This window comes from Lactuca serriola, chromosome 9 (assembly GCF_051521515.1).
Source record: "Lactuca serriola cultivar US96UC23 chromosome 9, Lser_US96UC23_V15, whole genome shotgun sequence".
Classification (NCBI taxonomy): domain Eukaryota; kingdom Viridiplantae; phylum Streptophyta; class Magnoliopsida; order Asterales; family Asteraceae; genus Lactuca; species Lactuca serriola.
In genome coordinates this window covers 41358435-41375756 of record NC_136416.1, presented here as the reverse complement: position 1 = coordinate 41375756, position 17322 = coordinate 41358435, and the positions used below count along the sequence as shown (strand labels likewise).

The window sequence follows — 17322 nt, the reverse complement described above, 5'->3', positions numbered from 1 at the left end:
TTATAAGAAACCATGTCGGAGAAGCGATCCAGGATACGACATTGGGCGTCAGGATAGGAATAGATAACATTTTTCCCATCCAATACATCGGGGTACTTTTCCTTCATCTCGACTTAAGCTTGATGTAGCCACAATTGGATTAGTGCAGTCTGAAGCCCAACATTAATGTTGTGAAAATCGCATGAATTCAACAAGGAACAAACAAAAGAAGGGATACCTTCTTTCAAAAACCATTGCAAGTATGAGATGCTTCGCTCTGATATCATCATATAATGAAGCACATCTTGCTTAGTAGAGGTTTGAAGTTCGCCTAGAGATGCAATTTGGGCATCCTTCTTAGACACACCAGTTTTGACTTTTGACAACTCATCCTCGAGCAATTTAATGCTTACATCCTTACCTGAGCACATGATCTCCAGCTGTGAAACCTTTTTGGTATATTGAAGCTTCAAAGATTAAAATTGTTGTTTTTCTCTTCCAACTCTTGGATCAACCCCAACCGATCCCAATTGTGTCATCAACTTTGATCTGAAGATCTTGTTTCAACTTCTTTAACTCCTCCTAGCAGCGAAGATTCTCACATAGGTCTTCACCAAACCACATGTTCCTCTCTGACAAACAATGCACCTATTCATGAAGATCCTTTCTACATCTATATTCTCATGAAGAACATGCATCCCCTTCAATGCCTAAAAATCTTCCTCAAACCAGTTGTTTCCCAAAAAGTATGATGGCTTGCTGACGAGTACGACAAGAAACCTCGTTTAGTAGGTGGATCCCTTCCATCAAATAGGAACGAGCCCTATCAAGAATCTCTTCATTAGAAGCATCCACAAGTTTAACACCTTTAGGAATAGAGGTCATGGTAAAAGGGCACTGAAGTTCAGGAAATGAAGAGGAGAAAGCAACAAGCCTAGGCAATGGAGCCTCCTTACTAAAAGAGGGAATAACTGGAATGAGAACAGAAGAAGCAACTATATGTCAAGAAAAATATACACCAAAAGGGAAAAAAGAGTAAAGCATAATATCAAAAACATACAAGTTCGTTATGGATTCTTCTATAAGACATCAACAGATGGTTCAACCTGAGAGTCATCACCGAAAAAGGTGTCAGCATCAAGAATATCAAAAGGATGAACACTTAAACTAGTTGGAACACTTGAATCCAAAATTAGAGGTCTGGTATTCACAACCGAATACTAAGTCTTCGATGCTTCAAAGATCCCAATTCCATCCCCAAAAAGTTTCTATTCAAAGACAACAGTCGAAGATAAAGTGGTTGGAGTTTGACTTTTTTATGGTGATTCGAGAGATTTAATAACAGGATTCTCCCCCAAGGTAGAAGAAAGAGAAATATCAGGGATCGGAATTTCAGTATCGGAAGAAGCCAATGTTTCTTCAGTATTCTTCAATTTAGGATCAATAATTACTGGACACTCATGGAGAGTAGTTGTTGTAGATGGTTCCAAAGAAGGTTCTGGATTCATGGATTTAGACGAAGGATGACTGATAAGAGATGACATACTATGAATTTTTGTTTCACTACATCGAGTAGTACTTATCTGTTTAGGAGAAGAGAGTTCAATCGGTTTGTCAGGACGGCTCATAACCCCTTCCAAAGAAAGAGTTTTCTCTGCTACATTTTTTCTTTTGCAGGAAGATCCCTTTAACACGAATTGGACTGAAGAATATGGGGTTTTCCGTTGTCAAACTCCGCTTTCACAATCCACTTAATAGGAGAAGGTACCACAGTCACAGTGGTATTCATACCAAAGGAATTGAAAGCAGAATCCAAACTATATTCTGATTAAGAGGGGGAATTAGCGATGGTCGCATCCTTTGTGACCAATGAAGAACTTGCCAAACGTTGCTTGTGTAACCAGTCTAATAGAGTAACCTCACAACCCGCTATGGTTTCCATAGGCTTTTCCCTAATTTTTTATAATAAGCTCTGATTCCCGCCATACCTAACATTATTTCCTCAAGATCAACCCACATGACAAAATTATTTGATAAACAACTCACAATACTTTGTTCTTCGTCAGGCAATTTGGGAGAGGAATCATCAGATCTATCAATAGGATCACCATAAAACATCCATCCAGGGAAAGTAGAAGCATGAACAATGAAAAATTATTCTTTGTAATACTTTATGAAGGTGGGAAAGGGCATCGCATATCTCTACCAAACCATGGAAAAATGGAGAAGGACACCTAATCACCGTTAGACATAGTCACATAGAAGTGACATAATAGATTAATGGAAGGTGCCACATTTAGAGTAGAGCATAACATCACGAAATAAATGATCTTCGAAACCTGTTGGGGGTAACTTGAGAAATATGAAGATGATAATCATCCAATTCCATCATCAATAAATCAAATGCCGGCAATCGCAAACTTGACTGAATGTTTGTTCACCGCGGCACGAAATCATGAAGAAGCTAGAATAACTCAGAAAGAGAGTGACGCCTAGTCGTTGAGAGCGTCTGTTGTCTTTGTAGAGGAACAGTATGATCTTGGACTGGCCCCCTTCGCATGACCTAGAAATAAAAAGAAGTTTATGCTACTATAAGGCCTCTAAACTCCTCCTTCAGGACACTGTTATGTTGCCCATAGGGACGGGCTAGCCCCGACTTCCATAGGTCGATTTTCGATGCTCTAAAAGTAATAGCTTTATGTTATGGACACCCCCCGACTTACAGCCTTTACGCTACTACTACTGGATGTGAGCGGTTCAAATTGGTTTGATCTTTCCCGATCATCCTGGTTGGAACTTGTACGCAACACTTGTATGGAGGTGAATGCATAAAGGTTTGGAACATTTTTATTATCTGAATCTTAAGAACTGGACCCTACCCTATTCTCGAACCCTATGCCGAGCTCCACCCTGCCCGCATTTCATTTGTTTCTTTTTTAAAGGGGCAAAAGAAATGTCTCCACCTGAGATCCTCTCAAGTTCTTGAATTCGAAGGAGGTTATGAGAATTCAAAAGTCCGAAGTCACTTTCTTTGTCCCTAGGAATCTAAGTTCCAAAATCAGACGAAATCGCTATGGAACCGAACCCCCTCGCTATCGCTTAATTCATTACCAGGAAGAGGGAAAATTGTTTTTTTAGTAAGCCCTATTAGCTAGTAAGGGTGGTTTGAAAAGGTAAAGACTCCCGGTGAGTTAGACGAGAAGAAACATAGGGGGTTATCTATGAAGCATTTTAATTGCCCCTTTCTTTTGGAATAGTTGATAGTCCTCTTCTTGGGGGATTTTTTTTCTTATCAACATAGAATTGGAACTTAGCCGATGGACGAGATGGACCAGTGTGAAGCAGTTTCCTGCTGTTGCGGTCGGTGCTCGTTTGCACGCGCGTGAACCAACCCAACAAACAAGGAAAGGATGCCTCTCGGGGCATTTGAGAATGATTCGATCCGTATGAAGGGAAACTCTCATGTACAGTTTTTTTTAGGGGGACTGACAGGGTCTCCACACTGACTTGGCCCGGGCCTAAGTGAAAGTGAAATGGTGGGCCTACCCATCCCAACTAGGGGTATGTTAGGATTCGCAAAGAGAAGCACCTTACCATGTTCATGACCAATCGGATCCTGACGTACCAGTAGGTACTAGAGGAGATCGCTATGATTGTTATTGTATTTGTATCGAAGAGATGCAACAAAGTGTTCAGATCATTGTGCAATGTCCTAATCAAATGCCTAGTGGAATGATCAAAGCCAATGATCGTAAGCTATGTCCTCCATCACGATCTCGAATGAAACTATCCATGGAATCGTATGCCGTGTGAAACATAGGTCATCCACCGTTCTTAATGGTAACACCAAAAAAAAACCTTTTAGAGCATCAACAATGGCACTACTATCTTCATGCAACAGTGGGTTGAATTTAGGGGCAATGTGGTATTTCTTCATGATAGAAGAAAGGATTTTAGGGGTAAGTTTGGATTTCATGGTACGAATGCTCGAAATGTATTTTCTAGCCATGGGAAGATAAAATGAAGAAGAAAGAGTGAAAAGCAATAGGAAGAAAAAAATTACAGGCAGTGAAGAAACATAACCACCCAAGGGGGTATTTATAGGGAACTAAGAAAAACCATACTTATGGAGAAGACAAAGTGGCAGTTACATACTATAGCCTCCTTAAATGGAAAAGAGTTGAAGAGAGAGTTATAGGCAATGATGAACCAAGTATATACTGAACTATGTGCAAGTATCGAACCACATCAAATAACGACTAAGATACAAATTAACGTCACAACAATGTTATAGTACATTAGGACTCTAAGAAAACAGCTTATATTGTAATATGTGACTGATAGATCCTTTGATCAATGACAAACAACTGTCAATGACAAACAATTTTCAAACGGATAACGAGTACAAATAAGTGAACCTTCGGGCATACGACCATTAATACGACAAGATAGAAAACCCGATCGGTACAAGAATAGGTCATAGCCTCCTAAATATCGTTTATAATAAGCGACGAAAATCAGTTTACAAGGTATGTAAACAAACACATTGTTCTATTAACCTTTACTCGACTATCATCATACTCTTAGAGTCTTTTTTTTAACGTTATCATCATAGTGTTTGTCTGGGATCTCCTCCCGGCCAATTAGCTTATGAGTTGTTTGTTGTCTCCAGGTTAACTTAATAGTGAAGAAGTCGCCAATTCTCACAGATAATGGAAGGTGAACTAGGAGGTGCATCAGTTATACACATAGATACTATATCTATCTATCTATCTATCTATCTATCTATATATATATATATATATATATATATATATATATATATATATAAGTTTTAAACCAATTAAATTTATGTGTTTATTAATTCAAATTAAACATGCAATGACACAATGTTAGTGTTTAATACAAATTAATACTCAAATTTATAATCAGTATTATAAATAATATTTAAATAAGAGGTATATCCAAAATTTGAAAAATCTTCATGTTTGGTTTATTGAAAAACAAGTTAGGAAAATTGTTGAGCAAGTTACGGTTTTAAATGATCCAAATCACCATAAGTGCGATGCGCCCAATTGATGCTCCAATTTTCCTTTTGATTTAGGTTTTAGGGTTATGCTCATTAAACCCTAGCTTAGGGCACAAGTTAATGGAAATGGCCATAAGAGAACAAAAATCATAATATCACACCGTAAACGATAATTTCAAAAAACCCAAATAGCAAACAAGATTGAACTCAAATCAATTTGGATAAATTAGCAAAAATAACTATGAACTAAGGATTTGATACCATTGAAAGGTTTTGAACATACTATCTAAGAATATATATTAGTGGAAGCATAAAATATTTTTTGTAGATTAAGTGTCTTCCTACAGAAAACATTAACAAAAACCTAGAATTACTTGACCAAACATCAAAAATAAGCGATAAAGTTCCAAATATTTGACCAAAAAACTTAATATCAAACAATTAGAACATAAAAAACTTCTAAAATTATCAAAAAAAATTACCGATTCCATCATTCAGCTTTTTGGATCGTGACTTTTTATAGTAACTGGAGAGCAAAACTCTCACTCCCTTAAAAATTGTTGAAAATCTCAAATCATATCTAGTTATAATCTAGAAACAGAAAGAGGGAAAACCATGTATTAATAAAAGACACAAAATAAGAGAAAAAAAAATGAATGTGTCTACGCAGAGATCAGAATCAACGATAATGGATGTAGAGGTGGTCAGAATCAACAACAATGGGGGCATGGGCGGATGGAATCGACGATGATGGTGTTGGGGAAGGCTTAAGTCATTGTTCAGGGTGGGGTACTAAATGAAATTAGGTTAAGAATATAGCTATTTGGGAGGGAGGCATCGGGGTGGAATGAAAATGGCAAGCGAGAAATTACAATAACGACTAACATATGGTTTATTTTCGAGAAGAAATTAGCAAGGGGTTACTATAGTCACTAACTCCTTGCTAAACCATCATTAATATCTCTCTAAATTTTTTTTTTATTATTTATCACTTAATATAGTTTTTGTCACTAATTTGTTGCTGATTTAGCTAGGGTTTTAATCCTTTGCTAAAAGTCCAGTTTCTAGCAATGATCCTGATAGATGAATTTTGCATACAAGCTTATGGTGTTTATATAGAAAATATTTATTTTGAATGAGATGAACCCTTAGAAATTCCCTCATGCGTTCCTTTCATAATTATGTGATTAATAAATCAGTTTAACACCTTATATGAAAGTCAACACACATATTTAGTCTATCTAGTCATAAACTAATGTCATATCCATTACATCATATGCACTAACATCAAGGGACTAAAATGTTATTCTAGAAAATTATGGTACAATATATAACTGTACCTTACATATAATTAACATTACAAAATGATCATATGACCATACTAATGGGTTATTTTACAACTGGAGGATAAAGAAAGAGAGGACACACTCAAAAAATGTGGAGGTTTCTATATGGTAATTAATTTGGTTTTTCTTAAGAAGTTTAAGGAGATAATGCATAGAAGGATTCAATTGATGTATCACACAATAAAGGAGCTACTGATGGTCGTTAAGTAGACAACTTATCAAGTTCACTACTTAGTTAATTAGCTAGTGAAGGTAGGTAATTAAGGGAGTTTAGCTGAAGAAATCATTATATACTTATAAAGCTAGCATTTTTTCTTGAATCTCATGCATTTGAAACTCCCATTCATTTTCCTTTAACCACATTCATTTGAAACTCCCATGACTTTTCAATTTCTTTCTAATAATGATTATAAGTTGGTTAATAAGCTTAAATAAATATAAAACCTAAAGTGTAATCATATATAAACTAAATTTCAATATTAAAAAAATATATTTTCTTCTACTTATAAAGTTACTTTTTTAACATTTAACATATTATACTTAATTTATTAGGTCTAATATGTTGTTGTATGTAAACCATTATCATTTTAAAGCTACAACTTTTGAACAATTTGTATAAAACACTTAAATTATTATTTTAAATATAGCCTTACAAGATCAACTTAAATATAAATTTTAGTTCAACTTAACCAACCTAAAGAATATTTTGTAAATAGTTAAAAGTGATAAATTGTAGTGTCTTTCTAATAATGATTATAAGTTGGCTAATAAAGTTAAATAAGTATCAAACCTAAAGTGTAATCATAAATAAACTAAATTTCAATATTAAAATAATCTTTTTACTTCTACTTAGAAAGTTTTGTCTTTAACTTTTAACATATTATACTTAATTTATTAGATTTAATATGTTGTCACTACTAGAAAATTAAGTAATTACCTACAGCAGAATCGGTAGTAAATCCGTAGGAACAAGGCATTACCTACAAATTTCCTACAAAAAACGGGTTGTAGGAAAAACCCTCGTGGGTAATTTTTTCCTACAAATTAGCTACAAATGTTCCTACGCATTTCCTACGGAATATTCTGTTACAAATTTAACTACGGAATACCTACGGAACACGTTAACTACGGAATAGCTACAGATTACCTACGGGTTATTTAGCTACGAAACTCCTACAAAATACATACGGAATATTTTCCAACGGAATACCTACAAAATGATTTTCCTACAGAATACCTACCAACTACTTTACCTACAGATTACCTACCAACACATTTTCCTACCGAATAACTACCAACTGATTTCCTACAGAATACCTACCACCTATTTTACCTACAGATTACCTACCAACATCTTTTCCTACGGAATACCTACAGATTTTATTGGATTTTATTTCCTACCGAATACCTACTGAATATTTATTTCCTACAGATTTTCTATGAATTTTTTACCAGTTTTTATTGCTATATTAAATTTATAATTCCTACAAAATATTTATTTCCTACAATTCAATCAAAAATCTATTGCTATGTTAAATTTATAATTTAAAAAATATCCAAATTTTCTGCTAAAAAAACCAAATAAATAATTAAAATAATAGTCAAATACCATTACATTCATTACCATTAAAATAGTCACTAACATGTCATTCATACATTCAAATACTCAAAATACCATTACAAAAAATAAGAACTAGTCAATAACATAACATTAATTTAGTGTTCTAAAACAAAAACTAAGAACTACTTTGTGGATTACCGGACGGATTAATTTGTTTCATAAAGGCCGCCAATTGTCGTTGCACTTGCAATTCCATTTCATTTCGCATTTGCAAATTCATTTCACTTTGCTTTTCTTCCATGGCTTGTTCCATGTTTGACATTTTTTGTCGCAACTCATTATCTAAATATAGCAAGACAAACACATTCAGTTAGTAAATGTAATTCAACTTTAAACCATGATACTTTTAATTCAATATAAAAACACACTACTGCTAATAAAAATGTACATTGTTTTTAACATTCATAATAATAACTTTTAATATGCATATAATAACATACTATATTTTTATCCATTATACCATTGTATTTTAAAAAAGAAAGAGAAAAGAAACATACATGGATAAACAAGTGTTTCCCCACAGCCTAATCCACCTGGAAAGTCTCTAGCTAAAGCCATAAGTAATTCAACAGTACCTTTAGCAGCCAAGTCTGCAAATGATTTGACTCTTACCAATGCTAGTTCTCAAGGCACATTGCAATATAATGTCACCGGTTCATATATTTGAGTTGAATGTTATTAAAATTCCTAGTTTTTTTTAAAAGCTAGTTCTATATTTTTTTATTCGAATTGTTGTTTGGTTTTCTATTTGGACGGTTGTTTGATCACATTTTTTGGTAAAAGCTTTGTGAAATATATTGTGTTGTTTTGAATGGCTAGTTAAAATTTTAAATCTTATTATCAAGTGAAATATATATTGTTGTTTTAAGCACTAGAAACATGGAGACCAAACAGGTGTTTGATGGAACTCCTCCTACTTTACTAGATGATTCTAAGCAACAAGCGAGGCAGGGAAAGCATAGAAATTGACAGGTTACAAGTATGGAAAGCACAATTGAAATCACAGGAAGAAAGGCCACATAATGAACTCTTGTATTCAAGTCAATTTGGGACAGGGACAATTCGGTCTTTTTTTGTCTATAATTTTTTTTTTTTGTGTTAATATACTTCTATGGCTAGTGAAATACACATCAGCTTCTAGATTAATCGAATTTGTGTGTTTGAGTGTTTCCATGTAACTGTATGTTGTTGTATGTTGTCTATTAAACAATCCAATTAAAAGTCAATAATTCATTCCTTAAATCAAGTTAAGAATACGCTGAAAAATTGAAGTTTTGCAAAAGTTTGAGCAAACTGAAATCATAATACGTACCCGCAGGTGTCCTTGATGGTGGTGTTGGGGCAGTGACGGTGGCGGTATGCGGCAGAGACGGTGGCGGTATGCAGCAGAGTCAGTGGTGGTGTGCGATAGTGACAGCCGGAGGCAGGGACAGTGGCGGTATGAGGAGGTCGGTGGTGGTGTGCGACAGCGACAGCAACAGCAACCGCAACAACCGGAGGTTAGGAACGGTGGATCGGAAGAAGTGTTAAGCAACAAGGGTGGGGAATCGCCGGTGTAAGGCTAGGTTTTTGTCTCAGGAACCGATCTCTGTGTGATGAGATGTGGAGGGAATTGAAAAATTGGTTTCTTTTTCATTTTCTCAAATTTTCAAATAGCGGGCTTTTTTTTTAAATTCCAAATAGTTAATGCATTATGGGGCCTTTTTTTGAATTGTGTTTTGTATCTTTTATCATATTTTGATTTGTTTATAAGTGCAATGCGTACCTAATATTAGACGTATTAAATTACAATATAAGAATATGACTACTATAATTAAAATAAGTAAAATTTAAATGTAAAATAATATCAGCCTTGTAGAGGGAAGTATAACACCATAAATATCCACACACATCTAAATAAATAAAAAACGAAAGAAAATTGCAAAACAGAAAATAAAAAAATAAAAAAATAAAAAAAAACTGTAGGTAATCCGCAGTTAAATACCTACGGTTTACCTACGGATAAAGGCTATTCGTAGGTAATATGTAGGTATTTACCTACGGATTACCTACGTTTTTTTATTTTCTATTTTTTAAGGTATAAATTGTTTTTTTTCGTTTCATTTTTTTCACATCATTATACTTTGATTGCTTTGTTTTCACAAAGTTATACACCATATAAACGTATCTAGAAGAATATGAATCATTAGAACTCATTACTATATATGATTCAAAAAGCTATTTATGTTGGTTCTTGACCCACAATTAACCTCATTACACAAATACGTGATATACTATATACAGAACAAACAAAAAGCTATCTAAATTCATATTTAGTTTTTCTAATGATGCATACGTCTCTTTGTAAGTTTATGTTATGTATAAATTGGTTAAAACAAAGCAATCAAAGTATAATTAAGTTGTGAAAAAAATGAAACGAAAAAAATGACATTTGACCTTTGAAAATTAAAAAATAAAAAAATACCGTAGGTAATCTGTAGGTAAATACCAACGGATTACCTACAGATTACCTTTATCTGTAGGCAATCCGTAGGTATTTACCTACAGGTTACCTACGGTCTTTTTTATTTTTCTATTTTTCAAGTATCAAATGTCGTTTTTTTCGTTTAATTTTTTTCACAACTTAATTATACTTTGATTGCTTTGTTTTAACCAATTTATACATAACATAAACTTACAAACAAACGTATGCATCATTAGAAAATCTAAATATGAATTTAGATAGCTTTTTGTTTGTTCTGTATAAAGTAATGGTTTCTAACTAGGCATACGTTTGTATGTAGGTTTATGTTATGTATAAATCGGTCAAAACAAAGCAATCAAAGTATAATTAAGTTGTGAAAAAAATAAAACGAAAAAAACGACATTTGATACTTGAAAAATAAAAAAATAAAAAAGACCGTAGGAAATCTGTAGGTAAATACCTACGGATTGCCTACAGATAAAGGTAATCTGTAGGTAAACCGTAGGTATTTACCTACAGATTACCTACGGTATTTTTTTTATTTTTCCAATTTTTTCAATTTTCAAAGGTCAAATGTCATTTTTTCCGATTCGTTTTTTTCACAACTTAATTATACTTTGATTGCTTTGTTTTAACCAATTTAAACATAACATAAATTTACAAACAAACGTATGCATCATTAGAAAAACTAAATATGAATTTAGATAGCTTTTTGTTTGTTTTGTATATACTAATGGTTTCTAACTAGGCATACTTTTGTATGTAGGTTTATGTTACGTATAAATCGGTCAAAACAAAGCAATCAAAGTATAATTAAGTTGTGAAAAAAATAAAACGAAAAAAACGACATTTGATACTTGAAAAATAGAAAAATAAAAAAAGACCGTAGGTAATCTGTAGGTAAATACCTACGGATTGCCTACAGATAAAGGTAATCTGTAGGTAATATGTAGGTATTTACCTATAGATTACCTACGGTATTTTTTTATTTTTCAATTTTCAAAGGTAAAATGTAATTTTTTTCGTTTCGTTTTTTTCAGAACTTAATTATACTTTGATTGCTTTGTTTTAACCAATTTATACATAACATAAACTTACAAACAAACGTATGCATCATTAGAAACCATTACTATATACAAAATAAACAAAAAACTATCGATATTTGTCCTTAAGCCACAATTAACATCATTAAACAAATACATGATATACTAAACATAATACATACATATGGTGTGTATGTAAATGTGTGTATTTATTTCTATTTATGTTTAGAAAATAACTTTGATTTAAAAAGAAAAACTTCTAAATGAGTAATGGTTTCTAACGAGGCATACGTTTGTATGTAAGTTTATGTTATGTATAAATCGGTCAAAACAAAGCAATCAAAGTATAATTAAGTTGTGAAAAAAATAGAACGAAAAAAACGACATTTGATCCTTGAAAAATAGAAAAATAAAAAAAGATTGTAGGTAATTTGTAGGTATTTTGTAGTCAATCTCTTCCGTCGATAGTCCGTAGCTAATCTGTAGCGAATTACCTACAGAATCTCTACAGATTTAGTTCCGTCGTTATTCCGTAGCAATTGTGTAGCTAATTACTAACGGAATACCTACGGATTTTAGTCTGTAACTATTCCATAGCTATTTTGTAGCGATTCCGTTACTAAATTAGGGTTTCTCATTCCGTAGGTATTACGTAGGTATTGTGTAGGTAATTACCTACGGAAATTTTCCGTAGCTATTTTTCTGTGGCAAAACCCTTTGTTTTCTAGTAGTGTGTTATATGTAAATCATTCTCAATTTAAAGCTACAACTTTTGAACAGTTTGGACAAAATACTTAAATTGTTAATTTAAATATAACATTACAAAGTCAACTTCAATATAAATTTCAGTTCCACTTAAAAACTCAAAGAATATTTTGTGAATAGTAAAACATGAAAATTTGTAGTGCTAAATGCAAAAACTAAATTGTAGTATCAATTTAACTAAAATATTTTCTAAAGATATTCTTATAATCGTTAAAAGGTTTCAAATAAGTAGCTTAAAATAACTTACAATAATAATAGTTAAAAATAACTCTATATAAATGATTATATTGTTACATTTAAAAAAAATTGTTTGATGTTTTAAATAATTACAATGATAGAAATTAAAACGTTAATCAAATAAATTTAAAAAAATAATAATAATTAACAATAACAACAACTATAAATAACATTAAACCATATATTATATTTAATTTTATTCATGAATAATCCACGGGTAGAGGCCATTCAAAAGATTGAGATTACGCGGTTTTAATAGATGTATATATTATCATATAATTCAAATTAATCAATATATTATATCAATTTAGTATACAAATTATTATATCAAATTTAATAACCACATAATTGTTATATTTAAAAAAACATATATTGGTAATATTTCAGCTATATAGATGTTTCTGCGCAACACGCGGGCATACGCCCAGTAAATAGTAATGGAAGTAAAAAAAAAATAGTAATGGAAGTGAGAGCGGTTACCTATTTACAACTACATGTGCTATAATAAAATAGATGGATTGTAATTGCTAATGATCAAATACTTGTAATTTATACAATAGACAGGATCTAATTGTATTCTACTTGTTAAAAAAATTACCATTTGATCTCCCGCATATGATATGTTTTGTACACTTTTATACTAGCAACCACATTGTAGTCATTAGTATAAGTCGTATATACTTTGGCAATATATAAACTTTTACACTTCCAAAAAATTGTAAGTTAACATTCAAACAAGTGGAGGCTTGATGACAATCTTTGAGATTTTTTTATTGTCGAAATATATAAGCATAAAGAAGCTCATTCCACACATCAGGCACACCAGGAAGACACCAATGTATACAATCTGAATAGCTACTAGGGTTTGATAATTGTTCTTCACTAAGTGTCTCCCATTGTTTTCTATAAGTTGATGGGTGTCCTTCTTTCCTGTATTCTGAAAGTTGAGTTATGTTGATGATTTCAACTTTCAAACCTCTACTTTTCAATTCATCAATGGAATTTTCAACTATTTTCATCATTTTAGGATCTGTACCGCTACCTACATATCCTTCTTTTGTAATCAAATTTGTCTCGTTGTAACAATTTTGGTCATTGGATGCACCCCACTCCTCGGCCCTATAATCATGAAAAAGATTGAAGGGTTGCATTATGGTCACATAAATAAGGAATAATTGTTTTTTAAGATAACTCCATATCAACTTTCTTTCTCACTTCTAGATCATATTTTATTCACTACAAATAGGATGTAACCGATTTTGGAACCAAATCGAACAAGAACCAGATTCAGAATAATCGAAAACCAATTAAGAAGTGAACAAGAACCGAGAACCGAACTAAATACCACTAAACGATATCAACCGGTTCCAGTTCGTTTCTACTAAAGAGTGTGATATCTAAGAAGGTGTGTCGGAACCGGCTAGAACCGGACTAGCATCAAACGAATCAAAAACCAAAAATGATGGATTGATATGACCAGCAACCGGACAAAATACCACTAATCGGTTCCAACCGATTCAATTTTCCGACTAAAAGACACATTCATAACTACAACACATTATAAATATAAAATTATCATAGATGAAACTCTTATTGAAAGGAGATACATTAAACTTAAATAAAAACCTTGCTTTGAAATTGCAATTAATAGATCCCACTAGTCTATTTTTATACACATTTGGTGTTGTTTTCTTAATATATATATATATATATATATATATATATATATATATATATATATATATATATATAGGGTTAGGTTCATGTGAGACGGTCTAATTTTATGAGACCGTGAGACGCATTTTTTTTTTTATCTTTTTTAGTTAATTCAAGTTCCGAAAATAATATTTAAAAAAAAATTTGGATTTTTAAATTTATTTTGCATTTTAAAATTATTTTTTAGAATATGTACAGTGTAATATTCTATTAGAATATTTCACGTATTTAAAAAAAAAAAAAAAAAAAAAAAAAAAAAAAAAAAACTGGATTTTTTTTATTTTTTTATATTTATTTTAGTTAATTCAAGTTCCGAAAATAATATTTAAAAAAAGAATTTTTAGATTTTTCCATTTATTTTGTATTTTAAAATTATTTTTTAAAATATGTACAGTATAATATTCTACGTATTTTTCAAAAAGAATCATCACCCACGATCCTCTCTCTCTTTATATATATATATATATATATATATATATATATATATATATATATATATATATATATATATATATATTTTATATATATATTAGCAGTCATATTGACCATGAACAAATAGTTTTCAGTTATCGATTCCATCTCCTTACGTTTCTTTGGATTAAAATAGTTGGACCATAGGACCAGTCGCATAATATATGTATATGGCATATAATGATGATAAAGGTTGAACAAAATTGGATTAAATTGTTACCTTTCATGTGTAGGTGACATGCTAATAAAGAACAACTGAGTCTTGGCTCGATCAACTTGAATCTCCAACCAATCCGACCATGTCTTTAAAGCCATTTCATAGCTACGAAGCATTTCCACTTCCTTATATATCCCATTTTTATCTTCAAACGAACCCCACCTATTAAACATTAAATTTCAAATCCAGCCTTTACGTTACATATATATGTTAGCTACATCTAAATTAATTGTATGTAAATTAAAGGACAGCGCTTATTATTCTTTCTCCAACCTTGAAGACTTTATGTAAAGTAACTATTTAATAGACCTAGAATTAAATTCTAGATTGAATAATAACTTACAAGACTTTGATATGGGGTCTTCTCCACCAAAGATATGAATTGAATACCAGTATATCAGCATCAGTCCAAAACCTAGCATGTTTTTCAATAGATTGAGATCGAACAATCCTTTCTGGTAGCTTATGGTTCACTGGATCATCCGAGTTAGACTCGACTAACAATGGTGCCCAATAGAACTCGATCGATGCATTGTACCCCTTCATTTCATACGATATTCACACAAAATTAAGGAATATTGACAATTTTTAGAACTAATAATCTAATATACATGAGTAACTACACAAATTTTAATTAATGATGCCTTTCAAAAAAAAAAATAGCCTCCTGAAAATAAATGTTAATAGACATTAGCAATGTTAGCTTGATTTTCCAAACCTCTCACCCGAGGCATTCCTTTATCATCAATAAACACGAATAATATTGATTATGATTCAACATGCATGCAAAGCTTTTTTGGACGAGTGCAATATATAAAAAGATTATGTTAAATTTCTTACGTACCACGGCTTTGAAGGAGATTAAATTAGAACCATTGTAGTTCATGAATTTGAGGTTTGGATCCTGGATGGATGAATCTAAAAGGCAAACCATTGAAACCCATTGGCCTCTATTTAAAGAATCCCCTACAAACACCATCCTCTTATTCCTTAGCCTCTCCAACAATCTTGTTGCATTGAACCTTACATGAAAACATCAAAATCAACATGTTGCAGTTTCTAGAGCAAAAAAAAGTTAGAAAGATCATATCAAACCATTTTAGACCATACTTGAACATGGAACAGCTGATATACGCTCACTATTTACATTAATGTTCTATACTGTTTACTTGCCTGATTGAACCATATCTTGTTTCATGAATTCAAAGTCTCAAACTGCGGTGACCATAATATCTACTTTAATAATTTACAAAAGAAAGAATTGATCTAACTTTGGCGTTAATTAACCTCACTTCTACAGTGAAAACAGGACACATTTGAAGGTTAATAAACTAAAGGTGAAAAGATTCTACATTTCTACCTTGTGTTTATCGATGAACCATTTGTATTAATCCGACAGCAAAAGAGTTCAAGGCAACAACTTTAAATTTCAACTATTTGACCAATTTCGATTTGAACTCCAGTGACAGAGTTAGTGAGGCTAGCATGGAGGTGTGTTCCCCTTCCATCTTTTGTAGTAAATTAACAAAGATCTTTAAAAATTTAATATGAATTCAATGTAAGAATCTGTACCCGATTTACAAAACTAGCCTCCTAGATTATTAGGAGAGAGAGAGAGAGAGAGAGAGAGAGAGAGAGAGAGAGAGGACCTTGGAAGGTCGCAATGGTGAGGTTGCCATCTCCAGTTCTGATAGCTCAAATCCTCCCTTCCAAACTTGTTGCAGGCCAATTGATCCGACATGAATTTGCATTCTTTCTCTTTGTAAAGAGGGTAAGACGTGTTATCAAACACCCATTTCCCAGAAAATAAATTGCACTCTGACAATGAATCGCCTGAAAACATATCATCAACTGACGCCGGAATCATGTTAAATGTGACGTACTCTCCCGCCATATAAACTGCTCCGATGAAAAACACAGCAAAAAGAAGTGCAACAAAAACCTGAAGTATACTGAACTTTGTTGATGATCCCCACGTTATGGGAACCAAATGTTGGTTTCTCGCCACCATTGCAGTTATCGATCCTTGATTCCGTTTGGCAAATCTTTTTCTTTCCTATGCAATTTCCAGCTCCTATATATGTAGCGTTTTCTCCCATATTTAAGTTTCTAATAGTTGGTGGGATTTAATGGATTTCATATATTTTTTTTAATTTTTGTGAGCTTTTGATTGGTGTGTTAGGAGTAGTGGCCAAGTTGGAAACCTTTGTATCTCAAGTACCTCCTTGTCAAAGTAATTATAATAGTCTTATGGTAGGTTTGATATAGAATATTAAATTTCATTATATTTTTCAAAAAAAAATCAAGGTATAAACATTAATTAGTCACTAAAGCATTCTACTAAATTGGTTCAGATCAGCCATCAGAAAAAAAATATATATATATAAAAAGTCCATTTACGGGATCGACTAACGTGTGAATGGTTAATTGTTTT

At 32.2% G+C, this 17322-nt stretch overlaps 1 protein-coding gene and 1 long non-coding RNA gene across 3 annotated transcripts; both read right to left on the bottom strand.

Annotated features, from left to right (window-relative positions):
* Positions 1–7949: 7949 nt before the first annotated feature.
* Positions 7950–9668, bottom strand: LOC145073753 (uncharacterized). The gene is made up of 2 exons (XR_013691526.1): positions 9288–9668; positions 7950–8257 (listed from the first exon to the last, which is right to left on the bottom strand). It is a non-coding gene; the product is annotated as an uncharacterized LOC145073753 (long non-coding RNA).
* Positions 9669–13066: 3398 nt separating this feature from the next.
* Positions 13067–16959, bottom strand: TBL34 (TRICHOME BIREFRINGENCE-LIKE 34). Of its 2 annotated transcripts, XM_079021190.1 has the most exons (6): positions 16831–16958; positions 16538–16739; positions 15733–15910; positions 15232–15428; positions 14892–15050; positions 13067–13603 (listed from the first exon to the last, which is right to left on the bottom strand). In XM_079021190.1, the coding sequence occupies exons 2-6, from the start codon at positions 16729–16731 to the stop codon at positions 13255–13257; spliced, it is 1077 nt and encodes a 358-aa protein (XP_078877316.1). In that variant the 5' UTR covers positions 16732–16739; positions 16831–16958; the 3' UTR covers positions 13067–13254. The 2 variants fall into 2 exon arrangements, with proteins under 2 accessions (XP_078877316.1, XP_078877315.1); XM_079021189.1 differs by having other exon boundaries at positions 16538–16959.
* Positions 16960–17322: the final 363 nt, after the last annotated feature.

Coding starts and splice junctions, on each gene's coding strand:
- TBL34 (XM_079021189.1), bottom strand. CDS start 16,899: ATGGTGGCGAGAAACCAACATTTGGTTCCCATAACGTGGGGATCATCA. Junction 15,429..15,732: donor TAATCTCCTTCAAAGCCGTG/GTACGTAAGAAA, acceptor TATGAAATGAAG/GGGTACAATGCATCGATCGA. Junction 13,604..14,891: donor ATGTCACCTACACATGAAAG/GTAACAATTTAA, acceptor TCATGATTATAG/GGCCGAGGAGTGGGGTGCAT.